This window comes from Aplidium turbinatum, chromosome 3, assembly GCF_918807975.1.
Source record: "Aplidium turbinatum chromosome 3, kaAplTurb1.1, whole genome shotgun sequence".
Taxonomy (NCBI): domain Eukaryota; kingdom Metazoa; phylum Chordata; class Ascidiacea; order Aplousobranchia; family Polyclinidae; genus Aplidium; species Aplidium turbinatum.
Window position 1 is genome coordinate 39,684,990 of NC_137474.1, and position 19,556 is coordinate 39,704,545.

At 37.3% G+C, this 19,556-nt stretch overlaps 1 protein-coding gene across 1 annotated transcript in view; it reads left to right on the plus strand.

Moving 5' to 3' along the window:
* The window catches only part of LOC145767160 (aryl hydrocarbon receptor-like), a 42,071-nt gene that overhangs the window by 6,220 nt on the left and 16,295 nt on the right, over positions 1 to 19,556 (plus strand). Inside the window, exons 2-4 of the mRNA XM_082578927.1 lie at positions 10,241 to 10,428; positions 18,678 to 18,790; positions 19,140 to 19,229. Coding sequence (XP_082435053.1) covers positions 10,241 to 10,428; positions 18,678 to 18,790; positions 19,140 to 19,229 — 391 coding nt within the window. The remainder of the gene's footprint in view (positions 1 to 10,240; positions 10,429 to 18,677; positions 18,791 to 19,139; positions 19,230 to 19,556) is intronic.

Consider the following 19,556-nt stretch of genomic DNA (forward strand, 5'->3'; position numbering starts at 1 on the left):
TGTAATTACCAAATAAAGTTCAAAACAAAGATTAACTCTCTGGCTAAGTGCGAGAAAGGTCACAATTGGACAGTAGCCTCTTATAACATGTTCTGATTGGTTGGCGGTGTCATTCTAGTCATTTGCAGTGGCAGAATATTTTCTTGTTAAAGTGGCTGCCAAGCAAACTAAGAACACAGTGTAAACGCCTGGCTCGTAGTTCAGGGTTGCCAAACCAAAAAATCATATTGAAATGAAATATATATTCATATTAATAAAAAATTCAAAATGTGCTAACAGCGAAAATATATTTTTCAAAATTTGATCAATAAAATATCACAAAACCTTTTCAAAGCCAAATGAGTGGGGGGGTGATTTTGCATTGATCACCCCCCCACTCCAATTAGTGGGGGGGTGATCACCCCCCTCACCCCCCCTTGGATAGAGCCCATGGTTGAGATAGAATAAAACAATCTAATAATTTGAAGTACCGGTAAGTAAAGAAATAACAAGGGGTCTACTGTCTAGGAACTTACTCCCAGAATTTTTTGGCGATTTGCTATCGTCACTTCGAGGGCCATTGTTCTACCACACAACTAAGCTAAGCCAGCCTTGTTAATATGCAGGTCTCATTTCAAGAATTCCTACTGTAATTGACCACAAATTATCCATTTATCAACAAACTTAAGCGACAAGCCAATTACACTTCTCACTTCTCAGCTTGTTTTGACCGAATGAAATCTTGTCAGTATAGATAGCGTGATCAGAATTGAAGTTTACTAAGGCAGATTGTGTGGTAAAACTTTATGCCCACTTGGTATCGTTTTACTGCAACTCTTTTCAACTGGAGTTTACGGTACGTTCTTGGTGCAACAACCACATGGGGTGGGTGCATAACTAAGAAAGAGTTCATCAACATATTGTGGATGTTTATAGCAACAATAAGGCTAACAGCAGTGCAGTTAAATGTATGAACTGGTCCAGTGTTCAATTGAAAGAGTTCTCAAAAAACGGTTAATAGATACCTCAATCACAATGTACAAGGGTGCATGAAATAGCAGCATTAGCACTTGAGGGTGCATGAAAAGGAAAATGATGAAGGTTGTTGTTTTTCTGTACTCATTTTGATACGGATGGCCTGGCCACCATTCCGCCATTTTCCTGCTGCTTCAAAACAGATTCACAGAGCTTCATGCCCACTCGTTTTATTTTATTGCTTGGATAGATTGGTAGAAGCACTCAGTCTAAAGGGCTTTATGGATCATAATGCTGTAGTGAGTTTTTAGCATGGATGTGCATTTGTAAAATCTCTTGCTTGTCTTCTCTTCGTTGTGGCAATGAAAAAGGATCGGTTAGCTTGATCGGAAACTTCTTGAGCCACTGAGATGGGATTTAGAAACGGATGAACATTCCTTCGGCGACAAGCTCATCGTCTTCTGCTTTTTATGTAAATTGTAAACCATTTCCTCACCAAGTAGATCTCGCATTTCTTTGTAATAGGTTATGTTGTTACATCAAAGCTAATTGTGTACCAAAGCGATATCGCAGTTGTAAGACTGGGTGACTCGTGTGACCATGGTTTTCGTAGTGCTGACATAAGTTTGTCTTAAAATTCTTGAGGTATTGCAATGGCATTTGATGAAATAGCTTTCTTTGCTCTTTGCTTGAGAAAAATCAGAAAATGTTTCAGAATTCGGAAGAGATTTAGTTCCGACTTTTGGTACCGTATATAATGTCGGAATGGCCCGTTTCGGTGAGTCCGATTCGGTGAGTCCGATCCCTATTTGGTGATTTTTTCAATTTTTTTTTTAAATTATTGGGTACCGTAGCCTAATTATCATTGCCGTTTTAGGGTTAGCGGTTAGGAACTCACCGAATCGGACTCACCGAATAGTAGCAGACCCATATAATGTAGCCTATACAAAACTATACAGTATTATATAAGCATTGGGAAAAACTTTAAAATTACTGTGTGTCCTTTTCCACAAAGATTGAAGTTTGCTCCATTCGAAGGGAAACGGGTAGCTGTACCAATCAGTGTCAATTTGACCTGGCGACTTCCGGGACATATCCTTTTGCGTCACAAAAACGCAATTGAACCAATCAATTGACAACAATCCCAGACAGCAAGTGAACCTTTTTTTTATATCGATTCAACATCTGCAAACGTTGAATCAATGTAAAAAAGCGGTTGATTTGTTGTCTGAAATGGAGGCGACAATCAAAAAACAAACTTGGAAGTTGTTCAAATCGTATCAGATTTCAGCTCCAACACCAGCACTTCTGTTGAACCAGCTTCCCAAGTGTATCATAGGTGGTTTATCATAAAAACAGCATTGAAGCATCCTTACATCTTTTCTGCAAACTTCATTTAAATTTGTATTCATCATGTTAACTTCGTTTGATTCATATTTTGTCTTTTGAAAAATTGTGTGAACATTTCGACTGCATTGCTATGTTGTTGACTTGATAGTCTGATTGGCTAGTATGAAAGCTACACCGTTGCGGTTTGCGGCATGTAATGCTCGCTCCCGGGGTCTGCTACTATTCGGTGAGTCCGATTCGGTGAGTTCCTAACCTCTAACCCCTAACCCCTAACCCTAAAACGGCAATGATAATTAGGCTACGGTACCCGATAATTTAAAAAAAAAATTGAAAAATCCTCCGTTAAGGGATCGGACTCACCGAATCGGACTCACCGAAACGGGCCATTCCGTTGCTCCCGAGTGTTAGCTACGAGGAAGAACTCTCTTCCATAACCTCGTTGGTAAACTAAAGACAAGCTAAAAATTTAAAGTGTTGTTGAATTGCTGTAGCGGCCAAATAACAAATCATTGTACAGTGTTGTATAGGTAAGCCGTTATAGTTATATAGTATATAATATGCACAGAAAATATGTTGTCTATGGCAGGGCTTCCCAAACTTTTTTGCTCGCGACCCCTTTTAATCTCCTAAAATTGTCCGCGACCCTTTACGGTTGAAAGAATAAATAATGCGAAATAGCCTATACGTTTGTGATATTTATTGAAAGGTTTAATTTAAACGAAAACCAAAAACAAGCCATCCGTACTCGAAGCCTACTACTTGTAGGCTAGTCTGCTGGAAACAAAACCAAAAAGTAAACATATTTATTTATTCAGTGTGGGACTGTGGGTGCGACTGCTCTCTGCCACAAAGCAGGTCTAGCCGTCGCTCGATGTTTGTCAATAGGCGGTTTCAATGTTACTTACGCTGGAACGGTATTTTATCAACGTTGAAAACACTGACACGCACATATAGAGATTAACTGCAGGAGTGCGGTTCGCTTTAACGTTCGGCTAAGCCAAAAAGTGTGAAACTTTTTTCCAGAAAATTTAAGCCACAACTTAGAGTCAAAAGATAGATCCGCAAATTTTTCCTGAGATGTGAAAGAGAGGTGCTCGGTACTTTGTTTTGCATTGCAAATGGGTTTTGGATCCAATCTAAATTGGTATTGTCTAATTCTAGAAGAAACTACTTTTTAAACTCTTTCAACAGTCTTGAAAAGTGTCGATAATAACCAGAGGCTTAATAACGCTTGATTCCTAGCCATTGTTAGCCAAAAACTTTTCAGTAAACGAGAATATTTCAAATCAATCATTTTCAATCTTTTGTTTCTAGATGTTTAATTTTTTGATGAACTCTCCCACTTTAGATTTCAATGTAAAAATATAGATGTTTTCTCTTTGGAAGGTCAAATTATATTCATACGTTTTTTCAAGCAAACCTGATAAATAGCATGATTTGAAAAGCCTTCCAAAACGTCTTTACAAAAACGGCGGACAAAGTCTAAAATCTTTTCCGTTCGAAAAATCACGACTTAATTTTTTAACACTAATAACTTTTTAAAGCATTGGCTTTAGTTTTGAAATCCACATTTGCAATGCAGCAAAGAGGATTTTAAACTCCTATTCCATATTTCACTAAGTTATATAAACTTACAAAATACCGGTAGCTTATTGAGTGCACAACTCTTAATAAAGTTAACAACTTTCACGGCATCTTGCACATGTGTTAATATGCAGTGCTTTTTGTAAATTTGTATACTTTCTGCGACCCCCGAAGTTTGTTATGCGACCCCTGAAGGGGTCGCGACCCCCACTTTGGGAAGCCCTGGTCTATAGCATTGTATATGTGTAGAGTGTAGCCCAATGCGCTTTGTAAGATTCTTCAAGAGAACAATTCTCGTACAAGCCGTGGTAGTGCACAAATCAAGCGAGTTGTCTGACAACTTTGTCATTTCTATATTTTTGTTGACGGATTTCCTTTCCTTTGTGTTGCGAACCATCTGCTTTAGTCAATACATGTCATCTGTCATTTATATTCCAAGCCAGCGTAGCAGCTGGCTTCATTGGCTGCTCCAACATTGTGAGGAATTGTATGAGCGTAAGTTAATGTCCACTTTGACTTTAGTTCACATCTTAAACGCCTTGATTTATGTCGAAATGTTTGAACTGTGCTAAAGTTGACAGCCTAAATTGATGTTAGTGTTATGACAATGACGTACACTTCGTTTAATGATGTCAGATTCAAACATCTTGTATCGTTAGGGTTACCAGGTCATCCTGGTGATACGAAAACGCAAGTCTTCAATAATAGCAAACTGGATTCTCACTTAGCCTACAGCAAGTTATCAAAGCATATGCAAACAATGCTTGGCAAACTTACTGTGGCGCATAATGAAATGATCTTTGGCCTATTCTAAAAATAGTAGGCGAAAACAATGGTAGGCCTATAAGTATACTTAGTTTCAGAAGTTCGCTGTGCAACGCAGGTAGCCTACTCAGAACCGCTGATAAAAACATTTTTGCTTCAGTCCTTTATAAAGTTTAATTAATCTACAAACCTTGTTGTTTCACAAACAATTCACTACCGGTACTTAAGTTTTTATTGCATTTTGTTCTTCGTGTTTGCCACTATCGCACAACATCCACATGACAATGGTGTCACCGGGGCTTTCCAACGGCCTACGGCGACCTGGAAATGTAAACACCAAGCATGGACTTCTAAATAGTAGTATCTACTACTATTTATTATTATTAGATACTACTATTTAGAAGTCCATGCACCAAGTCATGGACTTCTAAATAGTAGCATCTGGACTGGAAACGCAGTGACCTACAAAAGGCCAAACAGTTGGTACAACAGTTGGCCAACAGTGGGCCAACAGGGTTAGTTACTTGGCTGTTGGCCAACTGTTGTACCAACTGTTTGGCCTTTTGTTGGTCACTGCGTTTCCAGTCCAGATGCTACTATTTAGAAGTCCATGACCAAGTGTTTGGTTTAAAAATCTGCTTCGGGACTGGAGAGTTTTTTAGCCGTTGAACAGTTATGACATTTTCCGGTTGATACAAAAGCAACTCATTGCCGACCGGTATCGAAGCGTAACCCCTCTCCAAGCGCCTGTCACTAAACAGAGATGAACATATAAAAAGCTTGCACACTTGTGCGAGTTGCTTAGTAGTTTATGGCACAGTAGTCCCCGCTTAGTAAGCCCATGGTTAATAGGCCCATCTGTTTATTTAAGCCCAATTTTTCCCGGTCTGTAATTATGCACGGAATGTATAAGAGTGGCAGAGAATCGTACCCCACTTATTAACTTTGGCCGAAAATCGTCCAGTCCCGAGGGGCTTAATAAGAGGTGACTACTCTATACAATGCATGAGAAAGTACTTTTAACTGAAATACGATACACGCAGTGGCGTAGCCAAGGGGGGGGGTTTGGGGGTTACAACCCCCCCCTTTGGCACGCGTGTGACGTCACGATATTGAGAATGATGCTTTCAGTCTAAAAAAAATGCCTAATTTTAAACAAAATTGCATTAAAAGAGCGAGTTTTGCCAATACCAAACATTCAAACATCTCAGCCAGGAATTAGCAACAAGAAAACACAGAGACTTAGCTTTTTTTTCCGAAAAATGCCGAAGAAAACATGATCTTATCCTTTTGCTATGCTACCGGACAGCACCATTTTACAGGAATATTCGTACCCACATTTTTGTTAAAAATGCTCTCAGAATGCACCAAATTCAAAGTAATTTTTCAAAATTTTCTGGGGGAGGCCCCCCAGACCCCCCGCCGTTGGGTGCTCAAAACCCCCCCCTTTCAAAATTCCTGGCTACGCTACTGGATACACGTATACTTCATCCATGTAGCTGGCTCTAGACTTGATGAAGCCCTAAGTTATTATATCAGAGCCAATGGGACCGTTCATAATTTTTATCCTCGCCTGTTCTGTGTCGGTAGCAGATTATCACTGTCCATTCCGTTAGCTACACTACTCATCCACACAGCAGCATTGCGTAAATTGGTTTATCAGACACCAATATGTTCAATATTGGTTGAACTACAACATGTTCATGAAGTACAGTAATGTATTGGCAATCATGACATAGGCTCTTTTAGCCGATTTTTCTAACAGTCTAACTGAAATTTTCTAAAAATTTTATTTTCTCGTAACGTTGCTTCCCGTAAGTATAATACACTTTTAAAAATATATCAGATTTTGTAGAAATAATTTCATTCAGGTTGTTGGCAAAAATCCGTTAAAATCTGCAAATGTGGCAAACTGGGCTTCATGTTCAGGTGGCTGTTTCAACTGTATATAAAATTAATGTGACTGATGACGCTGCCATAATGCACAGTACCTTGAAGGGAGACGTTCAATCCATGTGAAAAAAGCATACTTTCTTGCTGGACTGCTTAGTGTCTTAGAAATAGTCCTTTTCCAGGCAGCAATTCTTTTTTGCATTGATTCAACGTTGAATTAATGCAAAAAAAAATTGATTTGCTGCCTGAGTGACTTCAATAATATCAGAAACGGTTCCGAGAAACTAACAAATTTCAATGCTCATGTGAGTCAAATGAGGATCCTTGAAATTGTTTAGTAATGCTGTGTTTGATAAACAACTCCAATTTCTTGTTTGGGTTACTGTGTTGTTTTCTCATTTACGAATCATCCAGTTTCAATTAAATTGAAACAAACACAAACAGTGAACACTCCCAGACAGCAAAATCCGTCCTTTTTACACTGGCCGTTTGCAGTCGTTGAATCGATGTAATATGGCGGATTTTGCTGTCTGGGTTGGGACTGTTTGAATCATAAAAACAGCTTTTTATACCAAAAATCAAAGGTGCACTCGATTTGAGGTTAAAAATAAACGACCCCTTGATGGAAGTGATGCTATGTATCCCCCAAGTAGTTGACGCTTTGCCTTAGATCTTAGTTAGAACATAGAGTGGAGTAATTTTATGTGCACTCGCCTACTTGCAACCTGTACTAAAGCCACTGCCAAGAATCATTAATATTTGCTTACACATCAGAGGAAACACCATATGAATGTTAATGGCATCACCTAAGACTTAAAACAAATGTAATTGTTGCTGAAGGTAGAAAAATGGTTATGACATCATATGTAATGGCCTTATATGACAGGTCAGTCAAAGGTGAACTTATTCAGGGTTGAGATAAAAACCATCTTTGTTTGTGTTTCTGAGAAGGTTCCTTCATTGCGTGTCTCCTTGTGTCATAACAACGTATTATGACGTTGATTTTGTGTTTGCAAAAGTGCGTTTATCGTTTTGTGTCGGCCAAAAGGCTAGCGTCAACACTCAACAGCTTAGCATTTTTAATGAAATCGAAAACAGATTCCAGAAATTTAATCACATTCATCTTTCCGAAAAATTGAACATGATGCCAATTTCAGTTTTTGTGATAAATTGTTTTTTCTGATCCAAGTTTATTTCTCAGTCGGCGACTGTAAAGCATGGGCCATCAAACCTATAATTTCCGTTGTTTTCGAAGATCAATCATTCTTGTGGATTTATTAAACTCGGAAACGTCACTGCTTGTGGCAAGTTACTTTCCATATATGGTTCGTGAAAGAATTGCTGCTTTAACTGGTTTTGAATAATTGGTTTAATTTTGTGTGCTTTAAAGCAATTGGCTTGATTATATTGAAAGTACAGCCAATTTAATTGCAAACGCTAAGTTGAGGTATTGTCAGATTAAGAATTTCAGCAATGGAACCAAATATTTTAATTAGCCAAATTTCAAGCAATATTTTCCTATTTTGAATACTATTCCGCTTATCGGAATATACTTTAACAAATCTAATTTTAACATTGCTATTTCTGTGACGTTGCATATTCTGCAATCTCCCATCCAGTTTATTTGTTTCCATATACGGTCACGATGTGTGACAACACAACATTTGTTTTCACAATTGTTGACTTTATTTTTGCCTTCTGATACAATGTACATCTTTCATTTGCAAAACTAATTTTTCACTTTATGGATAAAACACGTTGCTTTTTCGTTGCAGGCTGTACGTGTATGGTATTGTCGTATCATTTTCTGTGTCTGGTTATCTTCTACTTATGTAAATGTAATGGGTATCTATAACAATAACAAAAGCTCTATGTGACATGGGCACTGAATAACTAAAATTACCGTCAATTACAATCGTATTTGTCGTAGCCTGCGTCACTGCGCACAAGGGTAGAGCATTAATTGTAGTTTGAAGAAACAGAAAATTACTAGATTTCTTCAATCACGTTTTGAACAGGAAATGGACCGTCTTTAGCGCATAGATTTCAAACAATTTGTTTGCAGCGTAGTCTGAACGTTACAAAGGCAGTGTACTTGCTGTACAAACGCGTGTTGCAAGTTACGTAAAACTAGTTTCTTAGAAAAGTTGATTTTGAATTCAAAATTGAAAGAATGTTTAAACGCTACATTCGCAGTTGTTGCTGATAAACCAGCTTGCAAATGTGTTTGTTTTTGTTCTTCACATCCCTAGTTGTCAAGTCCTTTCTTTTTTACATTGATTTAACGTCTGCAGACGTCTGTCCTGGTCTGGTTGCAGTAGGGTTGCCCTCCGCTTCGTTAAAAATTATACGGAAGAACGTTAAGGTTCGTTTAAGATCATAAACGTTCCTTTTTCCAAGTGCAAGTGCAATGCATAAATTTCTATTTATTAATTGTCAATTGGTTGTATTTTTTATTTCACGTTTTGTTATGCTTAAACTGCATCTGAAAATTAGTTGATAATCCAATTATGGCAACGCTAATAGCTTTAGGACCGTCATACCTCCAGTAAATTCTTTTTTTTCTGTGGAGTAGTCTTCTGAATTTGTTAGTAGTCCACAACTTAGCATTCTTCCGTAACAGAATTATACACTGAAAGTTTGTGAAACAGGCCTCTAAGCTCCTTTATCAAAATGTTATCTTTTTGTAAACTCGTTGTCTTCCTTGTCAGTTTGGGAAATTCTTTAGCAGTGTATTGCCTACATAACCTGCACTTATTTTGAGTTTTCTGATGAAAAGGGTGTTGTTATACCAGCACCTTCAGTACAGCTCGTCTAAGGATCACTTCTTTTAGTTTACTACTCTATTTTGTAGTAAATGATGTACATTTTTAGCAGTGGCAGTGTAAATTATGAAACCTGGTCCCTTGTTCAAACAACATAGGTGAAAATGTAAACACATATCCATGTTTGTGCGTGGTTAGTGTGTGTAAACAACTGACTGCACGAAATGACTGCCGAATAATCAATGTACTCAGGCTGGTGCTATTCATCATAATCATCTTACTGCCAGTTTTAGGGTTATTTTTAGATGATTAATTGTTCTTGTCTTGTAGTAAGAAAAGGTTTGTTAGTGTGCATAAATAAATTAGTTTTTTCGTATTTCCGAGGGGCAATTTAAATATTTTTGTATTCCTTGTTTTTGCTTTCAGGCCAGATTTTTTGGCTGATCACACAAAGGCTGCTTGATATTTTTTGTTTTAACAATGCTTATCATCTAAATAAATAGATAAACAATAAGTACTATTAATACTACAAAAAGTGCTCAATGCAATGCCTAGCAAAAAGCCAAGCAGAGAAAATTACATCAAATATAGTTACTAACTATCTAAAACCTCTACAGCCTGTTTCACCTTGAAAGGGGGATCATCATAAAGTGAAAGTCCTTATTCAAGGACCTTATTTCGTCACCTTACGGTGGCGAAAGCTTTATCAATTAATTATACAAATTTCTAAACCTGGCTAATTTTGTTTACTTATTGTGTTTAATCGTTCGCTTACATCTTAAACACAAGATCCTTGTATAACTTTTCATCCTCAATAACATCGAGGAACCAGAACAGAGGTCGAGAGACATCAGCTCCCATTTCTTTAATTTCATAAAACAGTTTGCAATTGTCTCTTTGATTTTCTGTGACCACTCTGTTTATTTCAGAGAAAAAAACTCCAGCACTGAACCAACCAAATCTAACCCAAGCAAACGGCATAGAGACAGATTGAATTTGGAGTTGGACCATCTAGCAAAGCTTCTACCTTTTTCCGAAGAAGTTCTCAATAAACTTGACAAGCTTTCCATCCTTCGGCTGGCAGTAGCTTACCTGCGAAACAAAAATTACCACTTGGGTAAGGGCGCCTGAAGGGATAAGAGAGTTTCTGTTCAAAGAAATTTTGAGATTGTATTGGTAGTCTACTTCATAGCCTACAAATTAAATTAATATTAAAGTGGTTGAACACCCGGTTAATCTAATCAAAGAATCAAAAGTCCAAAATGTAGATCCTTCCATAGTGCAGATATAATTAAGAACTTCTATGAGTTTAATATCTACATTTTGGACTGCTCTTTATTTTTTAGTTGAATGATTAAATTAATGGTTTTCCTGGTTTTGATTTTTTTACCTTGATCAATGACCATATTGTATTGTAGCCTTTGTATGGTAGTTGAGTTGTTCATGAAAGTGTGAGATTGTTTCTGCGACGACATTATGGACGTTTCGTTTTCGAGTTGAATTAATTCATTGAATCTAGTTTGTCAGACAAATTTTTCAAGGTCCTTGAAAACTATGTTTTCTTTGTCTCTGTCTTCGACTTAATTACAAAGTTCAATCTGTGTTTTTTTTTAACTCTATTCTCTATTTTACCCTCAGCTGACTTTTTGTGGATAATTTCACCCTTTCCATCTATTTTAAAGGGTCAGAATCGGTTTATTTATCACAGATTTGATAAGTTTGTCTGCTTCTATGTATCTTTCTACCGGCAATCCTGGTTTGATTTTTAATGTTGGCGTTTGAAAAGAAGCTGAAAAGTTTAAGTTGTCATCAGAGCGACTTTTGTTTCTTGCAATAGTTTGCAATGTTGATCCAGTGGATTAGAAGGCAAAGTGGAAACATATAATTTTGCCATTGCTTCATTGATGCTTCAAGCCGTGTGGCGATGCGCATTGCGCAATTTGCAGCAACCAAATCGCTCGTTTGATTTGCTTGATATCAGACAGTTTCGAGAAAGACGCTCACAATATCACGTGGTTGCTGCTGCGACCTGCAGATTAATTATTATAAATACGTCACCCGTACAACAGTAGGTATACGTTTATTTTCAAAATCTTATTTTGTACTTTATTCGCTTTGAAGATGCGCATTGTCATGGTGGGTGAAGCGTCAGTTAAGCAATAAAGCATTTCATATCTTTTTGGTTTTGCTTTCTATTTCATCGGATGAAAGTTGCAACTATTGCTAAAAGTGTTGACGCTTGGATCAAGAAAAAACGTCTTCACTTAGCATTAAAAATACAACGTTTGTCTACATCATTTGGTATGTTTACAGTCCTTCACGTTATGTTTACTGGAAGTTTTGTTTTTGCTGTGGAGTTTTTAAACAATTCATTTTCTATTTTCTCGAGCGGTCCATGAAATATTTATTGATAGCTACAATAAAATATTTAAAGGCCGGTCTAATACTGATAGTTGTACCTGAAAGATAGGTGTTGATGCGCTTAAAGACGCATTAAAAGCTATTAAAAACATTGGAATGTGTAATCTTATAAATTTAATCACCTCAATTGTCACCAGGCTGGCCAACTGCGTTAGGGTAGGCTGCTACTACATCAGTAAGGGAGTCATTATCCAGCCTGCAAATCAGTCCTTTTTACATTGATTCAACGTCTGCAAACATTGAATCAATGTAAAAAGGGACTGATTTTGTGGCTGGAAAAGCACCACATTGCTTTTATGCCTAACCCATCCCAGTTAAGAAAATTCTGTAACACAAATTGGAGTTGAAAACTTTTTTCATTTTGTGCTATGCATTTGTCTTTTCTTTAAATAATTTGCGTACTTTACTTCTTTTTATTTCTTTACCTGTGAGATGGAAACAGTTTTTATATTGTCTGTAAAAGCTGTGGTCTTAAAGCTTACTTTCGTTATTCCTCCGCTATACTTTTTTCGCAGAATTGCCTTTGTGTCCAGTTAATCTAAATCTTCAACCACCAGACCTTAGCCCGCATTCGCGAAAAAAACATGAATACTTTGCATCAAAATATATTTAAATATTGTATAGATGCTTTGTATCACAAACATTATGTGTATTTAAATAATATTTTTTTAACAAGTTTATCGAACACATTTCCTAGTTTCACCTAAAATTACGTTTTCTGCGAGTGCGATTGGACAAAGCACGAACGGCAATTGCTAAAATTTCAAACAATAACTGTTGATAATAGACAATTATTATATGTACAATAGAGTTGAAGAATAACTTTTAGGTTTCATAACACGCTTTGGAGCTTTCGAAACCACAAAGTGACTTTCAAGGTTTTGTTTATTGAAAGTAGTCTAGATTTCTGTTGATTGAAAAGAATAGAATTGCATCTAAACGTGGAATTCAAACAGCTTGCAATGAAAATATAATTTCTACATCTAACCTTTTAGCCGGCAGAAGCCATGTGTATTGAAATTAGCATACTAAATGAGAAAACCAAGCAAGAACATGATATCTGCAAGAATAGCAAGAATATGAAATGTTTTTCCAAAACGTATTAATAAAGCAGCTCTTTCAAAACGAAACTGTTCATAAGGCACAATACCCGAACATTAAACACTTGTTTAATAAACACTTCTGCTAAGGCTGATATTGGCAAGACATCTGGAGACATCACTTTGCAAATACATCAGTGTCCATCATTATGGATTGATTGCGAAGGTTTTTTATTAAATTATGAGAGTTATGCATCAGTTGTTTAGAATAACTGGTGTTTATCATTAAGCAGTTACAAACAATTGCACACCAAGGAATAAAGCAAGGTCCTACTAATTTTATGCCAGCCTCTAATAGACAACTTATACATCGCCCATGTGAAATAAAGATGCTGTTTGCGGTCTAACTATTCGAATGAAAACAGTCAAATGAAAACAGTTGCACAGTGCGCATCCCTGGCTTAAATCTACATCATTTGTAGGGACAGTCACAACAGAAACTTTATTTTATCGAAAATGCTGTTTTGCTCCAAATCTTGCAGGACAAAGAACTCTGCAGCATATTTATGGTGTAAATATTTTTGTTCGGTTGGTTGGTTTATGAAACGACTTAACGCATTCAAACGTAAACAAGACGAAAAGCCAGTAAGTCGATCACAACTGTCTCTGACTCATTTGGAACATTGTCAGACATTTTATTATTTTTTCTACCCGCAAGACAGTTTTGCATTATTTATAGGTGAATATCGCGTTTTGTAGTTGCAAGCATCAATATTGCTTAGGCAGTTGAAAATTAAACCGAAACAAAAAGTTAATTTTAGGCTTAGATTCTTAAAACTCACAGTAGATCTCGATGGTATTAGTATCTTAATAAAGGGAATTTGGAGGCAATATTTATGCGCAAAACTTGGGGTTATTAGTTTTTGGTTTTATTCTGTCACACTTCGTCTGCCCCAGCTGTAAACATTTTAACTCGTTTAATTTCTGCATCCCAAGACATTGCATTTACATTTTTTCCGCGGTTTCTTGCGTTTTTGCATTGCATAAGTCACGTAAGTGTTTGCAGTACATCAATTTTTACCTTTTTGCATATTTTTTTGCAGTACTTAAGCTGATATTTATAGCTGTGGTGTAAATACTTCAATTCATGACGATGCAGAATCGCAGGCCACCGCTGTGAATTTTGTTGTATGAAAAGGAATTTCAACGTAATATATCCACCTAGAATAAAACCTACATTTACAGTCAAAAGCAGCAGTCATGCAACCGGAGAAAATGTGTAGCTGTCACGTCACAAACATTTTTTCGATTCATTGTTAGTTTTGACCATTTCGTGTCCTGGACGCTATAAAAAGCGCCAACACCAATATCGAAAAAAGTGTCAATTTAGCCTGAAAGAAGAATAAAGTGCCTATAAATGTTGCATAATAAGACCCATTTTACCAATTAGCCTACACTACACTCATAACCTGTGAATAATGTAGGGTTGCTTTGAAAAAATATTAATTACAAAACTCATTTTTAATTTGGATCAGATTATGATATCACCACATTATTACCCAACTAATTCTCACTGTGTTATGCAATAATAATAATAATGTTATGGTTTTATTTACTGCCCCTCTACACCTGCTAAGGTCTTTAGCGGCAGGGCTCATTTTTAATTTTATAGTAGGTTTACGATGTCATCACACTATTACCCGACTTATTCTCACTGTGTTTTACAAGAACGAACACAATCGGTACCGTTTTTAAAGTCTTCGGTATGACCCGACAGGGATTCCATCTCAGACCATGGCTCAGACCTATCAGCACTAGAGCCGAAGGCCAAAGCCTTCGGCCACTGACCTGGTATGTTTGCAAGGATGCTTCCTACAGCCTGGTGTGTAATGTAAATCTGACGCAATTAAATCATTGCGAAGTTGGTCCTATTTGCCAAAGGCTAAGCGATTAGCTACAGGAAAGACCAACTCCTTTTACCGTATTTGAGCCTGATTTTGCAGCAACTGCTTCACTTTCAACCGCAAGAAATTCTTGTCGTGTTTGTATTTTGGGGCTCACCTTGCAACTCATCCATGAAGGAAACTTGATTTGCTGAAGGAAGTTGTGAAGTTTCTATTGTCTCTGACCTTTGGGCTACTGATGCAGTTTATGTGCTCCCGTTTATATAGAAGTGAGAACAAAAGTGGCTTGCTACTTTTAAATGGCACCAAGCGGTTTCATCACTTCTTCAGTTCTTCATTTTGAATATGATCATATCTAGTCAATAAACCAATTCTTTTCCTTTCTAGGTTGGCGTAACTGTTCTGCCAACAAAAGGTGCTCTGGCACTGCAAGCTAGCACCCGTTCAACGTCTCCGGTGCACATTTTATGGCATACTTTATCAAGATTCAAGATTGCAGAAACCGCTGAATTTTGATGCGGCTTAATTGGCTATGCAAAAATGTGAAAAGCAGTGTGCAAGCATATCCGTATGGCATAGAGCAGACACCATAATATCACCCCATCATCGTAATATATAACACACACAACACATCGGTGTGGCCTTCGTTTGAGCCTTGTTGGCTAAAAGCAGGGGTGTTGAAACGGGAATCTTGGGTGAGCAATCTGCCCCCAAAAAAAATATTTTTCTCCTCCAAAACAAAATGGATTTTTAAGTTATTACAGCGTTTTAATGACATTGCATTACATGTAGAATGACGTTACGTAAGTGCTTGGCTGCATTCAATGGCTATATTTTTAACCAAACTCCAAACTCGTTCTCTCAAATATTAAAATGTTTGCCCCCAACCGTTGTCTTTGCCCCCATAAATTTTCTTTCTAGCTCCGTCACTGGACAAGGTCTATCCGTTTCCCATCCCGTAATCAGCAATGTTTCATGTTTAGGTGCCGTTTATCTTACCTGAACACTCATTGGTCTTCATGTGAGATAGGGCGAGATATTTTAAGGATATGTTGCTATTTGAAGTAGGTGAGCGCTAACACAGTTTTTAAACCCAATGCAGTGGAACCATAGATCGCCATGAGTGGAACCCATAGTATTGACCTAGGCTACTTTGAAACGAATTAATCGCATTATCATTTAAACCAATACATAGTTACATACCTTGGATCCAAGATTAGCTGCGCTTTTATGCAAAATAATTCTGTGCCACGTTGTAATGATGTAAGACGAGCTACTTTTGTTATCTGGATTATGACTTGAAACAGATGAAATATCGATTCATCTTTATTATGCTGACACTGGAACGCTTATTTAGTTTCATTTGCAAATGTAATGATGATGAATAGCTGAAAGAATAAGTGAACTGTTCTTTTCTGAATGGTGTGCATAAATAGACTATTTATGAAGAAAGTTCTCAGCTCATTGAAGCACTAATAAGTGATAAGAACCATAATTAGGCGAAAATTATTAACTAACTTCAAATTTCTATGTAAATTTCTTGAAGCTTTTGTTTTCCAAAACAGTTCATTTGTATAATTTTTTTATTTACAATAGAAAAAAAATAGGCTTTTAGGACTTTTTTATAACTCTACTTTATGCTTTCTCCGCTGTTGGCAAGATATGACTAATTGACTATCCGTCTTCAACTTTCTTGCTTGACTTCAGCAACATCAGTTGTAGCTAGGTCAATTAGTTTGAAAATCTCGCTCGCAGCACTGTAGGCTTCTTCTGGATGGTCTGTTTTAGCAAACGAAATCTTTACATTCGCAACAAAATCACTTAAGTTTAAAAATTCTTGATCTTGCTTTAAGTAAAGTTTAAAATATAAGTTTGATTGGATTTGAGAAGGGACTGTACGATATAACACTTCGGTAGCCATTCGTTAAGGCAAATGAGAATAACCATAGTGTAACCGGTCTTATGTTAACAATTAACCTGCAAGTCAAGAAATGGCATTGGGGTTATTTTCTATCACCTCTAACTTTCGTCTTACCGCATTGCTGACGTAAAACAACTTCAGTAAAAGAAGAAAATATCCTTTTCTAATGTAAAAGATACAAAAAAGAGAAAACTTTCAAGCATAGTACAGTAGATGATGCTTAGACGTTCACTGTCAATGTTTGCTTCGCACGCACTTTGACACGCTTGACTGCGCTTATGCCCTTAGGCTATTTTAACAACGATTGCTGTTTAACTTGCCCTTAATCTGGGCACGTTTTAGATCAATTAATTCACCTTCACTTGCTGGCTGTTGGGCAAAGAGTTTCCCTTTTCTATGCAAATCCCTTTCGAGGCTAACTGCAATGATTTTCCTATAGCCCCTGTTCTGTTCTGAACTGCTTTCTTCAGTTAAGTTGGTGATGATTTAATTTGTGCGTTAACATTCGAGTTGAGAATTCGAATGCTTCATGGCCGTCTTCTGCTTGGTTATCTTCAGACATTTCGTATCGAACCATGTCCCTTGATGTTGGATGGTAGCTTCATCATCGTCCTCAATGCGTGACCGATCCACTTTCAATCGCCTCTCAAATTTCCACCTTAACTTGCTACTGAAGTGTGTTTCTGACTTGCAGTAGAGCTAGCTGTACAGCCAGCATGAAAAACTAACGTCTGCAGACGTTGAATTAAATCACAAAAGAGCAACTGCTGACTGGGAAAACTTTGCAACGAGTTTAAAGTACGACTGTGAGTTATTTGGCGACTGCTGTAAGTTTTTTGTTTTTTCTGTGGCATCCACAAATTCTGCTAGATTGCTGTATCGCTCTAGTCTTCTGTTTAAATACGTCCAAGCAATATACCTTATGAAATTTACCTTCTTAACGTGTGGAAAAAGAATGAACTTTAGTAAATTTTGCGTTTATGAAGTGTTCTACATACTTCTTTTTGGAGCAGGCTTTTTTGAGACATGCAAAAGGTGAAAACGTGTAATTGCCTGGCTTCCAAATGAGGGTCAAATACCATCAATTCATGTATTCTAGCTGGGACTGAGAAGTCGGGGGAGGGAATCAGAAAGAATTGCGTAGTCGACATCGGTTAGCAATGTTAATGTTTAGGGAGTTTTGAATCTAGCTGCATTGCTCTTTGCAATGATATAGAGTCGCAAATTATTTTGGCTTGTCCGAAGTCAGTCAAAAATTGTTATCAAAAGCTAATATCTTTGGTCAGCTTTGATCACAGCGTTGCAAAGAGCCAACCTCTGCTAGACAACTTCAATTTGTAACTGTCAGTTGAAGTTAAGCCATGCGTTGAGCGAAAAGTGATGAGTCACGCCACTCGCGGCAATGCAAATTCTACTTGATGTCACCAATCGGGTTATCTGAGACCAATAGGGCTGAGCAATGAGCATCATACCGAACTTTATGATTTAGGGAAATTTTGTAAATTTTGAAAATGCATTTTAGATCAGATAACAATATCGAAGGTTACTCTGACATTAAAAGAGGTAATCCCATTTGCGTATAACAGTCTTTTGTAGCACAACGCGGAAGTTGCAACATAATAAGCCTCTCAAGATTTGTGTCATCTAATCAAGTTACTTATTATTTATATCTGCTTGGTAGAAAATACCTTAATGCTTTGTTGTTGATTTTCAAAATCGGTGTTTGGTTGGTTTCTAGAGACCTTTTTTCTGGTGTTTGAAAATAAATCCAATCCAAACGTCAAACCAACTTGTTAAGATTTATGCTGAGTGAAATGGAAGGCATAAAGGCATTCCTAAGGTTGACTTTCCAACTTGTATGAATGGAAAGTCTAGGCCAGAGATTAAGTTCAGTTGCAATGCTGCTTCCGTTAGTCGTCTATACTATTAGGTACGGTAGGTCTAAACATTTTCAAATCTGCAAAATTGCATTCTTCTAATTAATCGTTCTTAAAGTATGGTTGTGCTCATATAATTCTTAATGCAAGGCCTGTGTACATTTCAAAGCATTAACTCACAAATTTCGTTTTTTTTTTTTCAGCCGAAACTTCTGGACTTAATGAAGTTGAGAATGACTTTGGACAACTGGTAGGGCTCAATCAGCAAACCCAGGTTGCCTGCCTGAAGGAAGCCGAAAGCAACCTTGCTCTTTCGGTAATTAATATTACATTTCATTAACGTTTAGCAGACTGTCTACAAAGCAAATATCGTTCGCATGCTTCACATCGTCGAACTCACGAACTACTGCCACTCCATGCTCTGTGTGATATACTAGGTAGCAAACTTGAGTTGAACAATAGTTTGTTTGTAGAAACACTTTTGCTTAAATTTTATGCTGAGTGTACATAAACAACTGCAAAACCTTGGCTAGAACGGGTAGCTCACTAAGGAGATGATATCAAACTGTTTCGAGACGAATTTTGACTGGGGGAGATGACAGTAACTAAGTTTGGCTATTAGCTACGCACGAGGGCTCATATGACAGTCTTTTATTATTGTACAGGCTTTGCATGGATTCATCATAGTGGTCACCCAAGACTTCAACATTTTCTTTGTTACTGAAACAGTGCAAGACTTCATAGGCTATCCACAGGTGAGACTCTAGCCTGCAAGCTGGGCTCTGTTGCAACTGCTGAAGTTGATACTCGAAGGTTGGCGGTTTGAATCCATACCACAATAACGTTTCTTTCGTGTGTGAGAAGACTTGATTCTACTTGTAGTAAATAGCAGAAAAGTTACAACACTTCAAACGTAGCAAAGAAGAACATAACATTATTTTTGTCACAGATTAAAAACTGTTTTCACGGCTTGTGGTTAAGCTGAGATCTGTAGGTTGAGGTGCTCATTATACTAAGTCTTCGGCTCAAAGGAGAGTAGGGTGGGAGTTCCATTTTCTTGACTGCCTTTCCTTCAGCAATTA